This window comes from Lissotriton vulgaris, chromosome 7 (assembly GCF_964263255.1).
Source record: "Lissotriton vulgaris chromosome 7, aLisVul1.2, whole genome shotgun sequence".
In the NCBI taxonomy this organism is placed as follows: domain Eukaryota; kingdom Metazoa; phylum Chordata; class Amphibia; order Caudata; family Salamandridae; genus Lissotriton; species Lissotriton vulgaris.
The window spans coordinates 469863-495918 of NC_141695.1; the positions used below are offsets into that span (position 1 = coordinate 469863).

Here is a 26056-nt window from a genome sequence, read left to right on the forward strand (position 1 = left end):
TCATATACACCAGGCACAAGCAACAGAGTAAGAACAACAAGCACTGTCTGCAGCCAAAGAGCGCTCATATACACCAGGAACAAGCAACAGAGTAAGAACAACAAGCACTGTCTGCAGCCAAAGAGCGCTCATATACACCAGGAACAAGCAACAGAGTAAGAACAACAAGCACTGTCTGCAGCCATAGAGCGCTCATATACACCAGGAACAAGCAACAGAGTAAGAACAACACACACTGTCTGCAGCCAGAGAGCGCTCATATACACCAGGAACAAGCAACAGAGTAAGAACAACACACACTGTCTGCAGCCAGAGAGCGCTCATATACACCAGGAACAAGCAACAGAGTAAGAACAACAAGCACTGTCTGCAGCCAAAGAGCGCTCATATACAGCAGGAACAAGCAACAGAGTAAGAACAACACACACTGTCTGCAGCCAGAGAGCGCTCATATACACCAGGAACAAGCAACAGAGTAAGAACAACACACACTGTCTGCAGCCAAAGAGCGCTCATATACACCAGGCACAAGCAACAGAGTAAGAACAACAAGCACTGTCTGCAGCCAAAGAGCGCTCATATACACCAGGAACAAGCAACAGAGTAAGAACAACACACACTGTCTGCAGCCAAAGAGCGCTCATATACACCAGGAACAAGCAACAGAGTAAGAACAACAAACACTGCCTGCAGCCAAAGAGCGCTCATATACACCAGGCACAAGCAACAGAGTAAGAACAACAAGCACTGTCTGCAGCCAAAGAGCGCTCATATACACCAGGCACAAGCAACAGAGTAAGAACAACAAACACTGTCTGCAGCCAAAGAGCGCTCATATACACCAGGCACAAGCAACAGAGTAAGAACAACAAGCACTGTCTGCAGCCAAAGAGCGCTCATATACACCAGGAACAAGCAACAGAGTAAGAACAACACACACTGTCTGCAGCCAAAGAGCGCTCATATACACCAGGCACAAGCAACAGAGTAAGAACAACAAGCACTGTCTGCAGCCAAAGAGCGCTCATATACACCAGGCACAAGCAACAGAGTAAGAACAACAAGCACTGTCTGCAGCCAAAGAGCGCTCATATACACCAGGCACAAGCAACAGAGTAAGAACAACAAGCACTGTCTGCAGCCAAAGAGCGCTCATATACACCAGGCACAAGCAACAGAGTAAGAACAACAAGCACTGTCTGCAGCCAAAGAGCGCTCATATACACCAGGCACAAGCAACAGAGTAAGAACAACAAGCACTGTCTGCAGCCAAAGAGCGCTCATATACACCAGGCACAAGCAACAGAGTAAGAACAACAAGCACTGTCTGCAGCCAAAGAGCGCTCATATACACCAGGCACAAGCAACAGAGTAAGAACAACAAGCACTGTCTGCAGCCAAAGAGCGCTCATATACACCAGGCACAAGCAACAGAGTAAGAACAACAAGCACTGTCTGCAGCCAAAGAGCGCTCATATCCACCAGGCACAAGCAACAGAGTAAGAACAACACAAACTGTCTGCAGCCAGAGAGCGCTCATATACACCAGGAACAAGCAACAGAGTAAGAACAACAAGCACTGTCTGCAGCCAAAGAGCGCTCATATACACCAGGAACAAGCAACAGAGTAAGAACAACGCACACTGTCTGCAGCCAGAGAGCGCTCATATACACCAGGAACAAGCAACAGAGTAAGAACAACACACACTGTCTGCAGCCAAAGAGCGCTCATATACACCAGGCACAAGCAACAGAGTAAGAACAACAAGCACTGTCTGCAGCCAAAGAGCGCTCATATACACCAGGAACAAGCAACAGAGTAAGAACAACACACACTGTCTGCAGCCAAAGAGCGCTCATATACACCAGGAACAAGCAACAGAGTAAGAACAACAAACACTGTCTGCAGCCAAAGAGCGCTCATATACACCAGGCACAAGCAACAGAGTAAGAACAACAAGCACTGTCTGCAGCCAAAGAGCGCTCATATACACCAGGCACAAGCAACAGAGTAAGAACAACAAACACTGTCTGCAGCCAAAGAGCGCTCATATACACCAGGCACAAGCAACAGAGTAAGAACAACAAGCACTGTCTGCAGCCAAAGAGCGCTCATATACACCAGGAACAAGCAACAGAGTAAGAACAACACACACTGTCTGCAGCCAAAGAGCGCTCATATACACCAGGCACAAGCAACAGAGTAAGAACAACAAGCACTGTCTGCAGCCAAAGAGCGCTCATATACACCAGGAACAAGCAACAGAGTAAGAACAACAAGCACTGTCTGCAGCCAAAGAGCGCTCATATACACCAGGAACAAGCAACAGAGTAAGAACAACAAGCACTGTCTGCAGCCAAAGGGCGCTCATATACACCAGGAACAAGCAACAGAGTAAGAACAACACACACTGTCTGCAGCCAAAGAGCGCTCATATACACCAGGAACAAGCAACAGAGTAAGAACAACAAGCACTGTCTGCAGCCAAAGAGCGCTCATATACACCAGGAACAAGCAACAGAGTAAGAACAACAAGCACTGTCTGCAGCCAAAGAGCGCTCATATACACGAGGTACAAGCAACAGAGTAGGAACAACAAACACTGTCTGCAGCCAAAGAGCGCTCATATACACCAGGCACAAGCAACAGAGTAAGAACAACAAGCACTGTCTGCAGCCAAAGAGCGCTCATATACACCAGGCACAAGCAACAGAGTAAGAACAACAAACACTGTCTGCAGCCAAAGAGCGCTCATATACACCAGGAACAAGCAACAGAGTAAGAACAACAAGCACTGTCTGCAGCCAAAGAGCGCTCATATACACCAGGAACAAGCAACAGAGTAAGAACAACAAGCACTGTCTGCAGCCAAAGAGCGCTCATATACACCAGGAACAAGCAACAGAGTAAGAACAACAAGCACTGTCTGCAGCCAAAGAGCGCTCATATACACCAGGGACAAGCAACAGAGTAAGAACAACAAACACTGTCTGCAGCCAAAGAGCGCTCATATACACCAGGAACAAGCAACAGAGTAAGAACAACAAACACTGTCTGCAGCCAAAGAGCGCTCATATACACCAGGAACAAGCAACAGAGTAAGAACAACACACACTGTCTTTTTAGCAAGACCAGTAACATATGAGTGCAACAAAACCATGTGTATGTATCAAGCAAGCAACCTACTCATCTCGACCATGGTCAAAATGTTTGCATGTTAGAACTCTGTGCACAGGTATGGATCGTCTGACATACATACTGCGGCCTACATATAATTTACTAAAATATTGACCCACTTGGTCGGGGATGATATTATTAACTCCAAAATGGCAAACGTTTTATAAGCAAAGTTTAGGAAAAAGTATTTATGTCAAAAGGAATTCTGACTACAATATTCTGGTGCCCCTCAAAACCACTGGTTGTACATTAATAATACAAACAAATCCACCCCAACAGCCTGCACACCAAAACTAACAAGCATTGTACATCAAGAACTCCAGCACATCCAACGTTTATCAACAATACCAGATCACATAATCTAAAAGAACAGTAAATCCAACTTACAGAAATAACCAAGAAATGAACAAACACTATCTATATATAAAAAACACCAACACCAACAGCATAACAAGGACATTGGAAAAGCAATGTAGGCAAATCAAAACCACAAAACCAGCTCAACCAGGACTCTACATTTGAAAAATAAACAACAGTACCAACTCAATAAACAAAGTGTGCATATGGATAGCATAAACCAAATGAAACACTGCATAACAAGAACACAAACAGCAGGAAGTGAGCAAACACTAGTGATGCCCCCAGCTCAAATAGGCACTTGGTCCAATAATAACCAACACAGATTTCTTCAAGGCCAGTCTCTATGTGAAGAACAGCAGCTAACCCCGCTCAAGAAGCCCGTCTGCATATTAAGAACACAAGTCTCTCTACAATCACGCCTTTTCTGTATGGAGAACATCAAGAAACCAGTCTCAAGAAGTAAAACAAACAACTCACCATCTACTGTGCTTATGAAGGGCACCAGTGTCAACAACTCAGTCAACACTGTTAGCTGAAGAAGACCAAAACAACACCCATTGCAACAAGCACCATCTGCACATCTGGAACCAAGATGGCTTCTTAAGAAACACTGCCTACTTTAACCCATTATCCAAACACACAACACAACAAAAACTGGAAGAACTCCAATACACTAGAATCAAGATGCAGTTTGTGGCTCAAGGACAGACATGCACTCATCTCACAGAGCACAGTTTTCAAACCAAGAACAGCCAGTGTTACTGTAACTGTATATCAGGAAGACTGCAAGACCAACCTAATAGGCACAGTTGCATACCAAGTGCAGCACACTCACCAGAACAAGCAGGGTCTGTATATCGAGGCCATCCAACCTGGGCTTTTATTAGAATTCTATAACACATATTATCAAGCCCATGATCGTCGTTTTAGTGGCCGTTTCCTGCCGCTAAAACGGCGATAATTTTAACGAGGTTCTTGCTAATATGCCTGTTAGACGGACCGGGAGGGTCGGCCGAGATTACGGGGAGAGGTCTCCAGGGAGAGCCGTCTCCAACGACTGTACAGACAAGTAACTTCCCCCCCACAGACGGACACCACACAAGATTGAAGGTTAACGAGACTTTATATGCAATTCTTAGGTTACGTTGGTATGATACAAGGAGGTCTGGACTCAGGGGTCCCCTCGATTCGAGTCTTTGGTTGAGGAAAAGGGGTAGCGGGACAGTCTTAGTTACCAGTGAGTTCAGAATAGCTCTCAATCCTCGAGCTCGGTGTTCTTGATGATCGGGCCGTGGAGGAGCCAAGCAGGTCCCGAGATGGATGAAGGAAGGACGACGGTCCGCGGCGGAGCCTGCAGGTCCCGGTGAAAGATGACGGTTACAACGGTCCGCGGCCACGCCAGCAGATCCCGACGACGATGAAGGATGAAGGTTACGACGGCTGTGGCAGCGCCAACAGGCAGGACGATGGTGCACAGGACAGAGCTATGGCAGCGCCAGTAGTCCGTCCAGGATGAGTTCCTCTTTACGTCTCTCGACTCCAAGATACAACTGCCTTCCTGCTCTGGAGCTGCCCCAGTTATAGGGCTGGTGTGCTTTGATGTCCGGACCCTCGCACTTGGAGGTCGGGGGGTCCGGGATGAGGGAGTCCAGACACCCAGCAGGGGGGTGGAGCCAGCGCCCGGGGAGGCGATGGGCGAGCGGCACTTGGTGGGGGAGAGCCATCGACACCTCCTTCTCCCATTGACTTGCCAAGTGGCCCGCTCACCTCCTGGGTGGATGGTGGTGCCGGGATGTCTGAGGCCTGGCCAGGCCCAGGGTTGAGGTTGGCCGGGGGCCAGGCGGCCACGTGGTGAAGTGTCCAAGATGGCGGCCCGGGCTGGGCGCGTGGGCCGGCAGTGGATCGGGCCCACGAGGTCGACATGCTCGAGGGCAGGGGTCCCTGAGGGGACGGAGGACGTGCAATGGTGGTGTGTGGTGCTGGTGTGACCGGGCTCGGGCCTGGTCAAGCCGGGGGAGAGTGGCCCTTCATGTGGCCTGTCCAACATGCGTCCCCCCCAGCTGAAGGCGGGGAGAGTTACCCATCCTCTTGGGGACTCTCTTCGTCGAGGCGGAAAAACCGGGACAGGCCATCCGCGTTGGCGTGGTCGGACCCAGGCCGGTGTTCGACTGTGAAGTCCATACCCTGCAAGGATATGGACCAGCGTAGCAACTTGGGGTTTTCCCCCCGCATGTGCATCAGCCACTGCAGGGGTCGGTGGTCGGTCTGCACCCGAAAGTGGGTGCCGAAAAGGTAGGGCCGGAGCTTCTTGAGGGCCCATACCACAGCGAAGGCTTCCCTCTCTATGGTGCTCCAGCGTTGCTCCCGTGGTAGGAGTCTCCGGCTGATGAAGGCCACCGGTTGATCAAGGCCCTCGGTGTTCACTTGGGACAGGACCGCCCCAATGCCCTGGTCGGAGGCGTCCGTCTGGACGACGAACTCCCGGCTGTAGTCTGGGGCCTGGAGCACAGGAGCGGAACACATGGCGGCCTTCAACTGTTCGAATGCCGCTTGACACTCTGGGGTCCAGTTCACCTTCTTGGGCTGATTTTTTGACGTGAGTTCGGTGAGAGGCCCCACTATGGTACCATAGTCTTTCACGAACCTTCGGTAATAGCCCGTGAGGCCCAGGAAAGCTCGTACCTCGGTTTGGGTGATAGGGGGCTGCCAGTCCTGGATGGCAGCAATTTTCAGCTGTAGAGGGGCTACTAGGCCGCTTCCCACCTGGTGTCCGAGGTAGGTCACAGACCCTTGTCCAATTTGACACTTGCTGGCCTTGATCGTGAGGCCAGCTCGCTGAAGGGCTTGCAGCACTGCTCGGAGGTGATGGAGGTGCTCGGTCCAATGGTGGCTGTACACAGCGATGTCGTCTAGGTAGGCGGCGCTGAACCCTTCGAGCCCCGCCAGGACCTGATTGACGAGCCGTTGGAAAGTCGCTGGGGCATTCTTCATGCCGAAGGGCATGACCGTAAAATGGTAATGGCCATCGGGGGTGGAGAAGGCAGAACGTTCTTGTGCTCGGGGTGTGAGGCCGATCTGCCAATAACCTGCTGTCAGGTCGAAGATGCTAAGGTAGCGGGCAGCTCCCATTCGGTCGACCAGTTCATCCGCCCGGGGGATGGGATGTGCGTCCGTTCTGGTGACTTCATTCAGGCCCCGGTAGTCGACGCAGAACCGGAGTTCTGGTGTGGTTCCGGGGGCGGCTGCTTTGGGGACCAGTACGACCGGGCTGGCCCATGGACTGTCTGAGGGCTCGATGACCCCGAGCGTGAGCATCTTAGCCACTTCCGCCTGGATGCAGGCCCGTACCCGATCAGGTACGCGGTAGGCCCGGTGGCGGATAGGAGGGCTGTCTCCGGTGTCCACATCGTGCACACACCAGGAAGTGACACCTGGGGTGAGGGAGAACAGACTGGCGAACCGTGACAGGAGGGCTTGGCACTCTTGGCGTTGTTCTCTGGTGAGGGTCTCCGAGAGTCGGACCCCATCCACGGAGCCGTCTTGCTCCTGGGTCCGCAGGAGGTCAGGGAGAGGCTCGGAGTCGTCTTCAACCCCATTGTCTGTGGCCATCAGTAGGCTGAGTTCTGTTCGTGCAAAGTGGGGTTTCAGTCTGTTGGTGTGGAGGACTCGGAGGGGGTTCCGGGAGGACTCCATATCGATCAGATAGGTGGCAGGACCCTTGCGCTCGATCACCTTGAAGGGTCCCGTCCATTTGTCTTGGAGAGCGCATGGCTCCGTGGGGGACATGACCCATACCTGTTGTCCCGGCTCGAATTCAATGGATGAGGCGTTCTGGTCATACCATTTTTTCATGTCCTCTTGACTGGCCTCTAGGTTGGCTTTTGCTAGGTCTCTGAACCGCCGGGACTGGTTGCGGAGGGTGAGGAGGTACCGGAAGACATCTGGAGGGTTCTTGGCCGGAGGCATCTCCCAGCCTTCTTTGATCAGGCTGAGCGGCCCCCGCACTGGGTGCCCATAGAGCAGTTCGAATGGGCTGAAGCCTAGGGATTTCTGTGGGACCTCTCGGTAGGCGAAGAGGAGGCACGGCAGCAGCACATCCCACTGGCGACGGAGGGGCTCTTCCAATCCCCCGATCATTCCTTTCAGCGTGCGGTTGAACCGCTCAACCAGTCCGTTCCCTTGGGGGTGATAGGGGGTCGTGAAGCGGTAGGTGACCCCACACTGTTGCCAGAGAGATTTCATGTATTTAGAGATAAAGTTCGTGCCTCTGTCGCTGACGACTTCTCGGGGGAACCCCACACGGGAGAAGATCCCCATCAGGGCCCGGCCGACCACTGGGGCTGTCACGGTCCGGAGAGGAACAGCCTCAGGGTAGCGGGTGGCGTGGTCCACTAGCACCAGAATGAAGCGGTGGCCTTGTTTCGTACGCGGGTCCAGAGGTCCCACAATGTCTATTCCGACCCTCTCAAATGGGGTCGTGACGACTGGAAAAGGTTGCAAGGGGGCCTTTAGTTTGCGGCCGCTCTTCCCACTGGCTTGGCACGTGGGGCAAGATCGGCAATGCTGGTGCACATCGTTCCTCATTTTGGGCCAGAAGAAGTGGGTCACTAGGCGACTGTAGGTTTTATCTTGTCCTAGGTGCCCTGCCAGGGGGACATCGTGGGCCAGGTTTAACAGGAAGTCTCTAAAGCAGAGGGGCACTACTAGTACTCGGTTGGCCCCCAGCTCGGCGATGCGTTGCTCGCTGTACAACAGATCATTGTCCCAGTAGACCCAATGAGTTCCGGAGGTATCCCCTGCGCTTTGGGCGAGCGCTTGTTGGCGGAGTCCCTCAAGGGAGGGACAGGTCTTCTGTTCCTGGCGAAATTGTTCTTGTGTGGGTCCCCCCTCTTGGGCCCACTGGTCAAGGTTAGCGAGGTCGGAAGGTTGAGCCGGTTCGAGGGGGGTTTCGGCTGGGGCGACCGGAGGCGGTGGCGCCGGCCATTCTGGTTCTTCCGGGTGATGGTTGGCACGGGCGGCCATGGACCGGGTGGTGACGCACGCCCAGTCCGGGACGCCCAACATCCCCAAGTGTTCTTTTCGCTCCACAGCTGCCCACGGGGAGCTCTCCAGGTCATTACCGAGGAGGCAGTCCACGGGGGCGTCGTCTCGGACCGTCACCTTCAACATGCCGGAGACCCCTCCCCACTCAAAAGGGACGCAGGCCATCCGACACAGACTTTCCGAGTTGTCGGCTGATCGCACAGGGCAGAGAATGTTCGGTAGATATTGTTCTGGGGCCACCAGGTGACAGCGGACGGCTGTCACACTGGCTCCGGTGTCCCGAAGGGCTTCGGCCCGTTGTCCATTGATGCTCACCCACTGGCTGTACTTCTGGGTGTTAGCGGGTAGGGGGACCCGCGGGACCATGTCTCTTCCCCCTAAGCACGCGAGAGTCATGGCGGCTGGCTCCCACTCTTGATACTCTTGCTCGTCTGTTTCTTGTTCCTCGGAGATCTGTTCTTCCCCTAGTGCTGCGGCGGCCACATGGCGGGGTTTTGAACTCTGATACTGCGGGCAGCTTGGGTCGTTTGCATAGTGGCCGACTCGTTGGCATCGGTGACACGTGACATTTGCTCTGTACCCCGGTCGCGCCGGGGTGTTGCCCCGGTTGGCCGGGGGGGTGGTGCTGGTAACGGGGGCGGCCGGAGTGTTGTCTCTTCCTCGTCCTTGGCCCCCTCCTCCTCCTCTGGGTCGGTGGTGACCATTGTTGTTCCTGTTCTGCTCGTAGGACCCATTCCGGCCCACTCTGGTGATCTCCCACCGGTCAGCTTCGGCTGCGAGCTGCCGGGGATCGGTTAACTTGCTGTCGAGGAGGTGTTGGCGTAGTTCAATGAAGCAATTGTTGGACAGATGCTCCCATACCATCAGATTGAACAGCTGCTCGTAGGTCGTGACGTTGTTCCCTTTGATCCAGCCTTCGAAAGCTCGGCTAAAGTACGTTACATAGTCCACCCAAGTTGTACCCGGGATGCGTGTGCAGTCTCGGAACCTCTGACGGTACATCTCGGGCGTGAGGCCATAGCGGGTGAGGAGGGCCGCTTTCATATGGTCGTAGGAGGTCATCTGGTGGTCTGGGAGCTGTAACAGGGTATCGCGGCCCTCATTGAGGAATCTGCCCCATAGGCCGGCTCCCCAATCGTTTCTATCGATCCGGTGCGCAGTCATAGCGATTTCATAGGCCTTAAACCATTGCTGGATGTCGTCCTCTCGAAAATATTCTCGGACAACATCCTTGGGGATGTGTACTTTTTTCTCCGTGGTCCCTGGGGTGTGTGGTCTCTCGGGCACCCCTAACTCTTTATTCTGCTTGCGCAGGTTGATCTCGGCTAGGTTCCGTTCGTGCTCGTACGCTAGTTTCTTTTCCTCGAGCTCCCTTTGTCTCTGTTTCTCCTCTCTTTCTTCTCGGAGACGTAGGTGCTCTAAGTTTATTTTTTGTTCGGCCAACTTGAGTTCTACGTCCATCTTGAGTCGGGCCATTTCTAGCTCGTGTAGTCGGGTTTTTTCTCTTTCTTGGATTTCGTCTTGCGAGAGACCGGTTCTTTGCCCTTCAGAGGCCGTGTTGGTTTTTTTCGCGGTGCTTTGCTCAGGGGCTTCGGTATCCCCGGTCTCTGCCCAAGATTCTAGGGCATGCTTAAAATCGTCCTTGGTGCTTAGTCCGGTGGTAGCGATACCTAGTTCGATGCAGAACTGCTTTAGTTCACGATGGCTGTATTCCTCTAGTTTTTCCATTTGGAACTTCTCCGTTGATCCGCTTTCTTTAGTTGTCATTGTGATTTCGTCGTGGGGTGAGCTACTCTCTGTACGTTATGCGGTGATTCGGATCGCGCCGCTGGCCACCAATGTTAGACGGACCGGGAGGGTCGGCCGAGATTACGGGGAGAGGTCTCCAGGGAGAGCCGTCTCCAACGACTGTACAGACAAGTAACTTCCCCCCCACAGACGGACACCACACAAGATTGAAGGTTAACGAGACTTTATATGCAATTCTTAGGTTACGTTGGTATGATACAAGGAGGTCTGGACTCAGGGGTCCCCTCGATTCGAGTCTTTGGTTGAGGAAAAGGGGTAGCGGGACAGTCTTAGTTACCAGTGAGTTCAGAATAGCTCTCAATCCTCGAGCTCGGTGTTCTTGATGATCGGGCCGTGGAGGAGCCAAGCAGGTCCCGAGATGGATGAAGGAAGGACGACGGTCCGCGGCGGAGCCTGCAGGTCCCGGTGAAAGATGACGGTTACAACGGTCCGCGGCCACGCCAGCAGATCCCGACGACGATGAAGGATGAAGGTTACGACGGCTGTGGCAGTGCCAACAGGCAGGACGATGGTGCACAGGACAGAGCTATGGCAGCGCCAGTAGTCCGTCCAGGATGAGTTCCTCTTTACGTCTCTCGACTCCAAGATACAACTGCCTTCCTGCTCTGGAGCTGCCCCAGTTATAGGGCTGGTGTGCTTTGATGTCCGGACCCTCGCACTTGGAGGTCGGGGGGTCCGGGATGAGGGAGTCCAGACACCCAGCAGGGGGGTGGAGCCAGCGCCCGGGGAGGCGATGGGCGAGCGGCACTTGGTGGGGGAGAGCCATCGACACCTCCTTCTCCCATTGACTTGCCAAGTGGCCCGCTCACCTCCTGGGTGGATGGTGGTGCCGGGATGTCTGAGGCCTGGCCAGGCCCAGGGTTGAGGTTGGCCGGGGGCCAGGCGGCCACGTGGTGAAGTGTCCAAGATGGCGGCCCGGGCTGGGCGCGTGGGCCGGCAGTGGATCGGGCCCACGAGGTCGACATGCTCGAGGGCAGGGGTCCCTGAGGGGACGGAGGACGTGCAATGGTGGTGTGTGGTGCTGGTGTGACCGGGCTCGGGCCTGGTCAAGCCGGGGGAGAGTGGCCCTTCATGTGGCCTGTCCAACAATGCCCCAATGTTCCATCCGGATCTCTAGTCTGGGAGACTCTGACATTGGTTGTAACTAAAATGTCTTGCCATCTCCCTCGCCAGGTTAGATACAAATTCACTTCTCAGTGGGATTGATGCCAACTGCCACTCAGAAACCTTAATTATAATTTTGAGGTGATTGCTACATTTTTGCCACTCGCCACTTTAATTTCCAAGAGGGTCATGAGGCGCGGGCTACTGCAGCGTCTCTCTCCGTGACCCTCCCAGATGTGGCACTGAAGGTGCGTTGTGCAGGGTCTCCTCTGTGGATGAAGAACAGCACATTAGGGTAGAGGGTACTTCTGACAGCCTCGCCCTTTCTTGGTACACGGGAGAGGGTGCCAGTGATGCATTCAGTTCCATCTCGGTGTCATCATCCATCTCAAGCCATACCAATTCATGCTCCTCTTACGCTCATTCATGCTCCTCTTACACCCATTCTTGCTCCTCTTACACACATTCTTGCTCCTCTTACACCCATTCATCCTCCTCTTACACCCATTCTTGCTCCTCTTACACCCATTCTTGTTCCTCTTACACTCATTCCTGCTCCTCTTACACTCATTCATGCTCCTCTTACACTCATTCTTGCTCATCTTACACCCATTAATGCTCCTCTTACACCCATTCATGCTCCTCTTACACTCATTCATGCTCCTCTTACACCCATTCTTGCTCCTCTTACACACATTCATGCTCCTCTTACACTCATTCTTGCTCCTCTTACACACATTCTTGCTCCTCTTACACCCATTCATCCTCCTCTTACACCCATTCTTGCTCCTCTTACACCCATTAATGCTCCTCTTACACCCATTCATGCTCCTCTTACACTCATTGATGCTCCTCTTACACCCATTCTTGCTCCTCTTACACACATTCATGCTCCTCTTACACTCATTCTTGCTCCTCTTACACACATTCTTGCTCCTCTTACACCCATTCATCCTCCTCTTACACTCATTCCTGCTCCTCTTACACCCATTCATCCTCCTCTTACACTCATTCATGCTCCTCTTACACTCATTCTTGCTCATCTTACACCCATTAATGCTCCTCTTACACCCATTCATGCTCCTCTTACACTCATTGATGCTCCTCTTACACCCATTCTTGCTCCTCTTACACACATTCTTGCTCCTCTTACACCCATTCATGCTCCTCTTACACTCATTCATGCTCCTCTTACACACATTCTTGCTCCTCTTACGCCCATTCATGCTCCTCTTATACCCATCCTTGCTCCTCTTACACTCATTCATGCTCCTCTTACACTCATTGATGCTCCTCTTACACTAATTCATCCTCCTCTTACAATCATTCTTGCTCCTCTAACACCCATTCATGCTCCTCTTACACTAATTCATCCTCCTCTTACAATCATTCTTGCTCCTCTAACACCCATTCATGCTCCTCTTACACCCATCCTTGCTCCTCTTACACTCATTGATGCTCCTCTTACACTCATTAATGCTCCTCTTACACCCATTCTTGCTCCTCGTACACCCCTCCCTGCTCCTCTTACACCCATTCTTTCTCCTCTTACACCCATTCATGCTCCTCTTACACTCATTCTTGCTCCTCTTACACCCATTCTTGCTCCTTGTACACCAATTCATGCTCCTCTTACACCCATTCATGCTCCTCCTACACTCATTCTTGCTCCTCTTACACCCATCCTTGCTCCTCTTACACTCATTGATGCTCCTCTTACACTCATTAATGCTCCTCTTACAATCATTCTTGCTCCTCTAACACCCATTCATGCTCCTCTTACACCCATCCTTGCTCCTCTTACACTCATTGATGCTCCTCTTACACTCATTAATGCTCCTCTTACACCCATTCTTGCTCCTCGTACACCCCTCCCTGCTCCTCTTACACCCATTCTTTCTCCTCTTACACCCATTCATGCTCCTCTTACACTCATTCTTGCTCCTCTTACACCCATTCTTGCTCCTTGTACACCAATTCATGCTCCTCTTACACCCATTCATGCTCCTCCTACACTCATTCTTGCTCCTCTTACACTCATTCATGCTCCTCTTACTCTTACACCCATTCTTGTTCCTCTTACACCCATTCATGCTCCTCTTACACTCATTCATGCTCCTCTTACACCCATCGCTGCTCCTCTTACACCCATTCTTTTTCCTCTTACACCTATCCTTGCTCCTCTTATACTCATTCATGCTCCTTTTACACTCATTCTTGCTCCTCTTACAACCGTTGATGCTACTCCTACAATCATTCTTGCTCCTCTTATACCCATCCTTGCTCCTCTAACACTCATTCATCCTCTTCTTACACTCATTCTTGCTCCTCTTACACCCATTCATGCTCCTCTTACACCCATTCATGCTCTTCTTACGCTCATTCATGCTCCTCTTACACCCATTCATGCTCCTCTAACACTCATTCATCCTATTCTTACACTCATTCTTGCTCCTCTTACACCCATTCATGCTCCTCTTACACCCATTCATGCTCTTCTTACGCTCATTCTTGCTCCTCTTACACCCATTCATGCTCCTCTTACACCAATTCTTGCTCCTCTTACAGCCATTCTTTCTCCTCTTACACCCATTCATGCTCCTCTTAACTCATTCATGCTCCTCTTACGCTCATTCATGCTCCTCTTACACCCATTCTTGCTCCTCTTACACCCATTCTTTCTCCTCTTACACCCATTCATGCTCTTCTTACACTCATTCATGCTCCTCTTACACCCATTCTTGCTCCTCTTACACTCATTCATGCTCCTCTTACGCCCATTCTTGCTCCTCTTACACCCATTCTTGCTCCTCTTACACCCATCCTTGCTCCTCTTACACTCATTGATGCTCCTCTTACACCCATTCTTGCTCCTCTTACACTCTCATGCTCCTCTTACACCCATTCTTGCTCCTCTTACACTCTCATGCTCCTCTTACACCCATTCTTGCTCCTCTTACACCCAGTCATGCTCCTCTTACACTCATTCATGCTCCTCTTACACCCATCCTTGCTCCTCTTACACTCATTCATGCTCCTCTTACACCCATTCTTGCTCCTCTTACACCCATTCTTGCTCCTCTTACACCCAGTCATGCTCCTCTTACACTCATTCATGCTCCTCTTACACCCATCCTTGCTCTTCTTAAACTCATTCATGCTCCTTTTACACCCATTCCTGCTCCCCTTACACCCATTCTTGCTCCTCTTACACCCATTCATGCTCCTCTTACACCCACTCTTACACTCATTCATGCTCCTCTTACACCCATCCTTGCTCCTCTTACACTCATTCATGCTCCTTGTACACTCATTTTTGCTCTTCTTAAACTCATTCATGCTCCTTTTACACCCATTCTTGCTCCTCTTACACCAATTCTTGCTCCTCTTACACCTATTCTTGCTCCTCTTACACTCATTGATGCTCCTCTTACACCCATTCTTCTCCTCTTACACTCTCATGCTCCTTTTACACTCATTCTTGCTCCTCTTACACCCGTTGATGCTACTCCTACAATCATTCTTGCTCCTCTTACACCCATTCTTGCTCCTCTTACACCCATTCTTGCTCCTCTTACACCCATTCATGCTCCTCTTACACCCATTCTTGCTCCTCTTACACCCATTCTTGCTCCTCTTACACTCATTCATGCTCCTTGTACACTCATTTTTGCTCTTCTTAAACTCATTCAAGCTCCTTTTACACCCATTCCTGCTCCCCTTACACCCATTCTTGCTCCTCTTACACCTATTCTTGCTCCTCTTACACTTATTCATGCTCCTCTTACACCCATTCATGCTCCTCTTACACTCATTGATGCTCCTCTTACACCCATTCTTGCTCCTCTTACACTCGCATGTTCCTCTTACACCCATTCTTGCTCCTCTTACACTCATTCTTGCTCCTCTTACACTCATTCATGCTCCTCTTACACTCATTGATGCTCCTCTTACACTCTCATGCTCCTCTTACACCCATTCTTGCTCCTCTTAAACTCATTCATGCTCCTTTTACACTCATTCTTGCTCCTCTTACACCCGTTGATGCTACTCCTACAATCATTCTTGCTCCTCTTACACCCATTCTTGCTCCTCTTACACTCATTCATGCTCCTCTTACACTCATTGATGCTCCTCTTACACCCATTCTTGCTCCTCTTACACTCTCATGCTCCTCTTACACCCATTCTTGCTCCTCTTACACTCATTCATGCTCCTTTTACACTCATTCTTGCTCCTCTTACAACCGTTGATGCTACTCCTACAATCATTCTTGCTCCTCTTACACCCATTCTTGCTCCTCTTACACCCATCCTTGCTCCTCTTACACTCATTCTTGCTCCTCTTACACCCATTCTTGCTCCTCTTACACCCATTCATGCTCCTCTTACACTCATTGATGCTCCTCTTACACCCATTCTTGCTCCTCTTACACTCTTATGCTCCTCTTACACCCATTCTTGCTCCTCTTACACTCATTCATGCTCCTTTTACACTCATTCTTGCTCCTCTTACACCCGTTGATGCTACTCCTACAATCATTCTTGCTCCTCTTACACCCATCCTTGCTCCTCTTACACTCATTCTTGCTCCTCTTACACCCATTCTTGCTCCTCTTACACCCATTCATGCTCCTCTTACACTCATTGATGCTCCTCCTACACCCATTCTTGCTCCTCTTACACTCTCATGCTCCTCTTACACCCATTCATGCTCCTCTTACACTCATTCATGCTCCTTTTACACCCATTCTTGCTCCTCTTACACCCATCCTTGCTCCTCTTACACTCATTGATGCTCCTCTTACACCCATTCTTGCTCCTCTTACACTCTCATGCTCCTCTTACACCCATTCTTGCTCCTCTTACACTCATTCATGCTCCTTTTACACTCATTCTTGCTCCTCTTACACCCGGTGATGCTACTCCTACAATCATTGATGCTCCTCTTACACCCATTCTTGCTCCTCTTACACTCGCATGCTCCTCTTACACCCATTCTTGCTCCTCTTACACTCATTCTTGCTCCTCTTACACTCATTGATGCTCCTCTTACACCCATTCTTGCTCCTCTTACACTCTCATGCTCCTCTTACACCCATTCATGCTACTCCTACAATCATTCTTGCTCCTCTTACACCCATTCTTGCTCCTCTTACACTCATTCATGCTCCTCTTACACTCATTGATGCTCCTCTTACACCCATTCTTGCTCCTCTTACACTCTCATGCTCCTCTTACACCCATTCTTGCTCCTCTTACACTCATTCATGCTCCTTTTACACTCATTCTTGCTCCTCTTACACCCGTTGATGCTACTCCTACAATCATTCTTGCTCCTCTTACACCCATTCTTGCTCCTCTTACACCCATTCTTGCTCCTCTTACACCCATTCTTGCTCCTCTTACACTCTCATGCTCCTCTTACACCCATTCTTGCTCCTCTTACACCCATTCTTGCTCCTCTTACACCCATCCTTGCTCCTCTTACACTCATTCTTGCTCCTCTTACACCCATTCTTGCTCCTCTTACACCCATTCTTGCTCCTCTTACACTCATTGATGCTCCTCTTACACCCATTCTTGCTCCTCTTACACTCTCATGCTCCTCTTACACCCATTCTTGCTCCTCTTACACTCATTCATGCTCCTTTTACACTCATTCTTGCTCCTCTTACACCCGTTGATGCTACTCCTACAATCATTCTTGCTCCTCTTACACCCATTCTTGCTCCTCTTACACCCATCCTTGCTCCTCTTACACCCATCCTTGCTCCTCTTACACTCATTCCTGCTCCTCTTACACTCATTCTTGCTCCTCTTACACTCATTCCTGCTCCTCTTACACCCATTCTTGCTCCTCTTACACCCATTCATGCTCCTCTCTCACTCATTCATGCTCCTCTTACACCCATTCATGCTCCTCTCTCACTCATTCATGCTCCTCTTACACCCATTCATGCTCATCTTACACCCATTCTTGCTCCTCTTACACTCATTCTTGCTCCTCTTACACCCATTCATGCTCCTCTCTCACTCATTCATGCTCCTCTTACACCCATTCATGCTCCTCTCTCACTCATTCATGCTCCTCTTACACCCATTCATGCTCATCTTACACCCATTCTTGCTCCTCTTACACCCATTCATGCTCCTCTCTCACTCATTCATGCTCCTCTTACACCCATTCATGCTCATCTTACACCCATTCTTGCTCCTCTTACACCCATTCATGCTCCTCTCTCACTCATTCATGCTCATCTTACACCCATTCTTGCTCCTCTTACACTCATTCTTGCTCCTCTTACACCCATTCATGCTCCTCTCTCACTCATTCATGCTCCTCTCTCACTCATTCATGCTCCTCTTACACCCATTTTTGCTCATCTTACACCCATTCATGCTCCTCTCACACTCACTCATGCTCCTCTTAGACCCATCCTTGCTCCTCTTACGTGCCGGAATAGTCAACACCCAGTGGTCCTCCTTGCTGTGAAGTCAGGATTTCCTGCTAAGGATGCAGGGATCACAGCTCAGGAAGGCGGTGCTGATGGGAGTTAAGTTCTGTGTTTGGGCTTCTCTTGCAGTTCTGGATGTCCGTCATTGCCACCACGATGCCGATCCCCTGCGGAGCCTTCATGCCAGTCTTTATACTCGGTGAGTTTCGCTTCCATTGTGCCTGATTGTGAAAAGTCTTTTGGGCACAGCCCCTTCCTATCGCCTGCCCAGTGTTCCATGGTGACCGTGGCACACATTCAGCTCCACAGGTTCCTTCTCGTCATTTTCTGCTCAAAGGTAAATAAGAGAAAAACAAAAATGAAGCCAAATATATGTATGTGGTATTTAAGTCGTGTGTGTGAATGATCAAAGTCCAGCATAAAGTCGATGAGTGATAAGAGAGGAAGCCTAAACCATTATTTAAGAATTGTGCAAGAAAATTAGTGGGAAAAAATGTCCAGACCTAGTTGTAAGTACTAGTCAAGGTATAAGTTATCAGCAGTCTGACAGGGAGTCTGAGCCAACTCTGAAGTATCACAAAGTGATGGAGGGGATGTTACGTTATATTATGTGTATTTGTAGGGTGCATTATATCAAACAAGGGTATCTTGGTGCTGAGCAGGTGTGTGTGCCTCTCTTAGTGCTGAGCAGGTGTGTGCTCCTCTCTTGGTGCTGAGCAGGTGTGTGCGCCTCTCTTAGTGCTGAGCAGGTGTGTGCGCCTCTCTTAGTGCTGAGCAGGTGTGTGCGCCTCTCTTAATGCTGAGTAGGTGTGTGTGCCTCTCTTAGTGCTGAGCAGGTGTGTGTGCCTCTCTTAGTACTGAGTAGGTGTCTGTGCCTCTCTTAGTGCTGAGTAGGTGAGTGTGCCTAGCCCGGCCTATGGTAGGTTGGTTAATTGAAAAGCTGAGTCTTTAGCTTCTAGTGGGATTCAAGACGATAGGAGGGGGCTTTGATGTGGAGTCGGAGACCGTTCCACGCTTCCAGGCAGATGTAAGAGAAGGTCCCGATCTGGTTCCGTGTATGCCTGGGATGTGTGCGAGTAGGAGTCCTGTGGAGTGGAGGTGTCTGGGAGGTTGGTGAAGGACATTTGACTCTTCAGTTAGGTGGGGCTGAAGTTGAGTTGTGCCTTGAATGTGTGTGTGTGTGTGTGTGTGTGACGAGTTAGAAATGAGTGTGTTTGTGTATCAGGAGCCAGTAGTCTTCCCTGAGGAGTGGTGTGATGTGAGTCCTGTGTGGGAAATTGAATATGAGTCTGGCTGATGAGATGTGGATGGCTTGTAGTTTTCTAGAGAGTTGCTGTGTGATCCAGATTTAGAGGTTGTTTGCATTGTCCACCTGGCTGGTTGCTAGGGCTTGAGTGACAGTTTTTCTAGTGTTGCTTGGGAGCTGGTTAAAAATCTTCCTCTGCATCTTCAGTATATGAAAGCAGGACGCAGCGACAGCGCTGACTTATACGGTCAGGTCCAGTTTTCTGTCGATGATTGTTCCAAGGTTCCTGGCGTGAGTGCTGTGTATTTGGTTCAAGTTCGGTCGACCACCAGTTGGAGTTCCCTAGTGAGGGGTTCTTGGCAAAGATCACTACTTCTGTCTTGTCGATGCTGATAGAAATCCGTGTATTAATCTTGGCCACTGGTAATTACTCGGGCTGGGTCCCAGTGCATCATTATTTTGCACACTACGCCAGCCCGGTTTGGACTCAGCCATATGCAAATCAGTCTTGACCCTCAGCAAATGGGAACAGACTAGACTGAACTGCCAGACCAGGCACTTCCTGAACGGTAACACAAGAAGAACAGGACTGGTTTTGCCCCTTATAGAGGCTCATTAAATGGGTATAGCTAGGCTCCAGTGGCACAGTGTGTGAGGAACCCACGCCTGGGCTTACCCATCCCACTGAGGCCAGCACACTGAAGCAGACAGACAAATGATGAATGGAATAATTTAATGCATCTCAGTCACTGATAATGACTCAGAGCCACGCCCCAGTCCATCGTTATTTTACACACCATGCCACCCTCAGTTTGGACCCAGCCATATGCAAATCAGTCTTGACCCTGCTCCAATTGGAACAGTCCATCTACCATTGCCAGGGCAGGCGCTCCACATCCAAACTGAGGAGACATGGTGGCCTAAAGGAGGAGGGGTTGGATGTCAGTGGTTAGGCTTTTGTAAGCATTCCACCCATGACAATTTGTGTGTTTTATGTTCCACCCTAAGTAGCAAGGCTGTGCCCAGATGTGGGTTCTGTGCCCACTGTCCACCGGAAACAAGCGATACCTGACTGAAGAGACAAAACTGGTCCTGGGTTGCTTGTGTTTTAGTTCACAGAGGACCTAGCCAGGCAGTTCGGGCTGGACTGTTCTCCTTGGAGCAGGGCCAGGACGGGTGGGCAAAAGAGCATTGTGTTGGATTGTTACCTCATTTTGTTGCTTTTTGGGTTCTCTCCGCTCTGCCCCCCTGTCCCTCCTCACTTTGCCCCTCTTTAAAAAGAAACGCCTCGGCGGATGCCGATTTGCTTATTTGGCCCCAAGGATCTGGAACTCGCTTCCCCTTTCACTTCAGAGCTACGCCAATTTAATGCAATTCAGGGGTGCACTGAAGCCCTGGTTATTCAAACAAGCACACGGTTAGGATACTGGTCACCATCTTTCTCTTCTCTAGCGCCATGAAACCTCTGGGTGCCCGTGCGCTATACAAATTACGAATAACATAACAATAACATGTAGTTTCCTTGCACCTTCATTTCGGCGGAGGCGGGTGTGAGGACCTCCACTGTGGTCTCTCTGATCACTCCTACCTTGTTACCACTTAGGATTGCTGGGGCATTCCTTGGCCGGGCCACGGTTAGGCAAATGGCTCAGTGCATGCGAAAGAATGGAGCAAGCAGAAGACTTTAGTTTGATGCTGAGTTATACATTCTTCAGTAGGTCACAGCTGCCCATGAGGAATCTATAAGGCTCTGGTTTAATCAAACCCTGAGGTACTTGCTTGTAATCTAGTGGTACTGGTTTGATTGGGCGAAAGGGGGGCTTATTAGTTCTCAAAGAGCACTGGTCTCACTCGGCCTTAGGGTGAATTGAATGTTTCTTTGACATTGGTATTAGCACATCCTGGGGTGCTCGTGTGTTGTCTGATATGGCCGGGGTTTCAGCCCCTATGCTGGTTGAATCTTCTCCTGTGAGATCGGTTTTACTGGTACCTCGGCTGGTTGAATCTTCTCCTGTGAGATCGGTGTTACTGGTACCTCAGCTGGTTGAATCTTCTCCTGTGAGATCGGTTTTACTGGTACCTCGGCTGGTTGAATCTTCTCCTGTGAGATCGGTTTTACTGGTACCTCGGCTGGTTGAATCTTCTCCTGTGAGATCGGTGTTACTGGTACCTCAGCTGGTTGAATCTTCTCCTGTGAGATCGGTTTTACTGGTACCTCGGCTGGTTGAATCTTCTCCTGTGAGATCGGTTTTACTGGTACCTCGGCTGGTTGAATCTTCTCCTGTGAGATCGGTGTTACTGGTACCTCGGCTGGTTGAATCTTCTCCTGTGAGATCGGTGTTACTGGTACCTCGGCTGGTTGAATCTTCTCCTGTGAGATTGGTTTTACTGGTACCTCAGCTGGTTGAATCTTCTCCTGTGAGATCGGTGTTACTGGTACCTCGGCTGGTTGAATCTTCTCCTGTGAGATCGGTTTTACTGGTACCTCGGCTGGTTGAATCTTCTCCTGTGAGATCGGTTTTACTGGTACCTCGGCTGGTTGAATCTTCTCCTGTGAGATCGGTGTTACTGGTACCTCGGCTGGTTGAATCTTCTCCTGTGAGATCGGTGTTACTGGTACCTCGGCTGGTTGAATCTTCTCCTGTGAGATTGGTTTTACTGGTACCTCAGCTGGTTGAATCTTCTCCTGTGAGATCGGTGTTACTGGTACCTCGGCTGGTTGAATCTTCTCCTGTGAGATCAGTTTTACTGGTACCTCGGCTGGTTGGATGTTCTTCTATGGAACGGGTTGCACCAAACTCTGATTGGATGTTCCCCTTTGATATTGGTTTCACCGGGCCCTAGGCTGGTTATATATGCTCCTGTGACACTGGTTTTGTCAGACCCTATACTGGTTGGACATACTCCTGTGATATTGCTTTTATTAGGACCAAATTGGTTGGGCGTACTCCTGGATTATTGGTTATTCCAGGCCCTAGGCTGGTTGAATGTTCTCCTGTGATATTGTTTTCACAAGGCCTTAAGCTGATTGATTGTTTTCCTGTGACAGCTCTACTCTGGCTGGTTGTCCTCTTGTGATATTGTTGTCACTAGGCCTTACGCTGGCTGTATGGACTCCTGTGGTATTGTTTTTGTCAGGCCCTCGTCTGGTTGAATGTTCTTCTGTGAGGTTGCTCTTGTCAGGATGTGGAGTGCTGGATATTTTTCTTTTCAGGATACCATTGGTGTCTCTGGTGAAGGGGTGTAATCCAATGGCTCTGACATCATGAAGCCCCCACGTTCCTCAGCATCCCTTTATTTAATACTTATACACAGTCCTAGAAAACATTAATTTCAAGTGATCAATGTTGAGGCATTCTTGAGTCACCAACCTCAAACCTGTGAAGGTAGAGCACAAGAAATGAAACATGTACAGGTGTCTGTACACACAGATGTGTCTCAGCTTCTATGCTCCAAGGCCCTGGTGTTACCAAGCTTGCGAGTGCGCGAACGAGCGACAGGTATGATCCCATAGCGCATGCTGTGAAATCAATTGTCTACGTGTGGTTGGATGTTCTCGGCAGGTCCTGCTCTGACCAAAGTCCGGTGTGATTGGTTACAGGCGCTGCCTTTGGACGTACCATCGGAGAGGTGATGGCAACCCTCTTTCCTAATGGGATTCTTTTTGATGGAATTGTTTACAAAATCCTCCCCGGGGGTTATGCTGTCATTGGTGAGTTCTCTACTTTCCAGTTTTCTTTGTTTCCTTCCTTCTTCTTTCTCCTAATCTGTGTCCTACTGTCCACCCATGCTTCGTCTCCCACCCCACAGGTGCAGCAGCCATGACTGGGGCAGTGACCCACACGGTCTCCACAGCAGTCATCTGTTTTGAGCTGACTGGCCAGATCTCCCACATCCTTCCAATGATGGTGGCCGTGATCCTGGCCAACATGGTGGCCCAGAGCCTGCAGCCCAGCCTGTACGACAGCATCATTCAGGTGAAGAAGTTGCCCTACCTGCCCGACCTTGGCTGGAGCCACATGAGGTACGTATCCGGAGCGCGTGCACGCCGTCTGTTCCAAGCATACATTGATCCACGCATGCATTGATCCACGCATGCATTGATCCATGCATGCATTGATTCACGCATGCATTGATCCACCCATGCATTGATCCAAGCATGCATTGATCCACGCATGCATTGATCCACACATGCATTGATCCACACATGCATTGATCCACGCATGCATTGATCCACACATGCATTGATCCACGTATGCATTGATCCACGCATGCATTGATCCACACATGCATTGATCCACGCATGCATTGATCCACGCATGCATTGATCCACGCACGCATTAATCCACGCATGCATTGATCCATGCATGCATTGATCCATGCATACATTGATTCACACATGCATTGATCCACGCATGCATTGATTCACGCATGCATTGATCCACGCATGCATTGATCCACGCATGCATTGATCCACGCAGCAGAAGGTGACCATGACCCTATTTAGCATTTAATAGACAGCGCGAGGGCTAGATAAATCATGGTTTGTTCTAGTCGTCTGTCAATCATCAACATCCTCAGACACACAGAGCCTGGTATCAGGTCTGCAATTGTGCATGGACCTTGTGACAAGCCTCTGAAGTGGCCCCTCGGAAATGTGGAATTCTTTGATTTCTGTTTTTCTCATTTTTACTCCTGCTGTCCCCCTATTAAACAGACCAGGGCAAGCATGTCCCTTTGAATGAGCGGCATGAGAATGGGTATGTCCAGATCAGCACGAGTGCAGTAGTTGTCGCATTTATTTAATTTTTCCAGAGTTTTCCCAGCTTGGACTGTGCTAGGGAGGGCACGGGGCATGCAAGTGCCCAGGGTGTGAGGTTCCGCTTGAGGCAAGGTTACATAGCACTGCTTGGGTGAGGTCAAATGCTCAGTCCATGGAGACATACTTCCATTGAGGCAGGGCTCTTAGGAATGTCTCACGTCAGACGGTGCACATCAAAAAGACAAGGCTGTACCTCAATATCATGGTGCTGTGCAACACGGGGTGCCATTCCAGATCATACTGACCATGTCACCAAGACTTACAAAGCACGTCTGAGTCACACGGAATGTTTAACTTGTTGGGGCAAGGGTTGCAAGAAGAGGAAAGTCTGAGGTATCCTTCCTGAACCGCTGAAGCACGGAAGAGAGTTCAACAGATGTAGGTAGCATTCTCCATACGTCCTGCTTCGTCCATTTGGCGATGCATTGAATTCTGGATCATAAGTGACTGACCTTGCGAGAAGTGCTGGAAGACGGTGATAGTCCTTTTGATTAGTTATATATTTCTGTGTCATGGGTGCATCACCTTACAGACAGTTCTAAATCTGACACATGCTGGGTGTGGCAGCCGGTGCAGATCCTCGCTGAGGGAGAGACATGATCACTGACACGGTCACATTGATTTGCTGCTTATCCTGTGAGTGGCTGCAGGCAGTATCATGGTCGCTGTTGTCAGGCGTGTGGTTGATTAACTGGGGATATGATAAGCCTATAAATATATATGCCTGAGCAGACATAGCATACGTAGACGCCTTAGCAGCAAATGCAGAGCCATTGCCTGAATGAAAGGTATGAATAGCGTCCCCTGCTATTAGGTACTGCAAGCCTTTTATGACTGCTCGAGCAGTTTCCGATTTTTATGGGCAAACGCAAAAGATTCTAGAGCATGAATCAACCACAACCAATATGTATTTATATTTATTTTCACTCAAGAGTGGCCCTATATGGTAGAGAAAAATCACACCAAAGTGTGTATTGGATATAGTAAGAGGCGTCTGTGCTTGTCTTACAATAATTACATGCTTTATTTACTGGCAAAAGTTGCATTTCTGCACATATTTTTTCTAAGCTTTGGTGCGTATGGCCAGCAATATTGCTGCTGCCAATATGAGCTGAAGCTATCCCTCATAAGCTGCACTAACTAGATCTAATCTCGCTCGCTCATTAAGGATACGCCTATGCCCTACTCGGGTATAAACACCATAGGAACGTGCAGGCACATGCATCAAAGCTATTTATAACCGCAAATGGTGCGAACCTCAAAAATAGGCCATTTGCGATCGCAAAATTAGCTTTTGCCATGCATGAAACAACTTGCCACTCGCACTTTAAAAAATCGCAATTATTTGCGAGTTTTCAAATTGTGATTGCATTTAAGGAATCGCAATTTGCGATTCCGTAAATACAATGCAAGAACCACTTGAGAATAGCTATTTCGCTAATATGGGGCGCAAATTACCATGAAGTTAAACTTTTGTGCATTTTTCAAAGTTTCATGTTGCGCACACACATGCCCTTGGGGCATGTGTGTGCACAACATTTGTGCACAGATCAATTTCAGGGGTGCAACAGGGTGTCCTTTTGATAGCCTTGCACCCTGAAATTGCATGTGCAATTTACGGGAACCTATTGGTACTCGCAAATTACGAATGCAATTTCCCATTCATTCCTATGGGTAGCCATTCCAAATTTGCGTCTATCAATTTGGGAGTCGCAAATAAGGAATGTGTAGGAATTGCTATTTTTATAATGATTCCTGCATGCATAGGCTTTTGCGAGTCCATAATTGCTATTCCTTAATTATTGCAATTAAGGACTCGCAAAATCCTACCTTGATGCAAGTGCCTGGTTATCTTTAGTGTCAGTGTAGGAGTACTTGAAGGGGAAAACAACAGGGAGCCTTTTTCCTTTCAACATTGCTTGTTTTGTCACTAAAATGTCGGCATTGATCTTAGTTTGAGATCAGGTTACCATGGCTACATTAAATGTTTGCACAACGTTTTTTCAGCCACGCGTGCTGCACAGTCCCTTTAGTGGG

At 49.8% G+C, this 26056-nt stretch overlaps 1 protein-coding gene across 1 annotated transcript in view; it reads left to right on the forward strand.

Annotated features, from left to right (window-relative positions):
• Positions 1 to 26056, forward strand: part of CLCN1 (chloride voltage-gated channel 1) — a gene marked incomplete at its 5' end in the record, with an annotated part of 596613 nt that overhangs the window by 467808 nt on the left and 102749 nt on the right. Inside the window, 3 exons of the mRNA XM_086928421.1 lie at positions 18081 to 18150; positions 22799 to 22909; positions 23008 to 23221. Coding sequence (XP_086784547.1) covers positions 18081 to 18150; positions 22799 to 22909; positions 23008 to 23221 — 395 coding nt within the window. The remainder of the gene's footprint in view (positions 1 to 18080; positions 18151 to 22798; positions 22910 to 23007; positions 23222 to 26056) is intronic.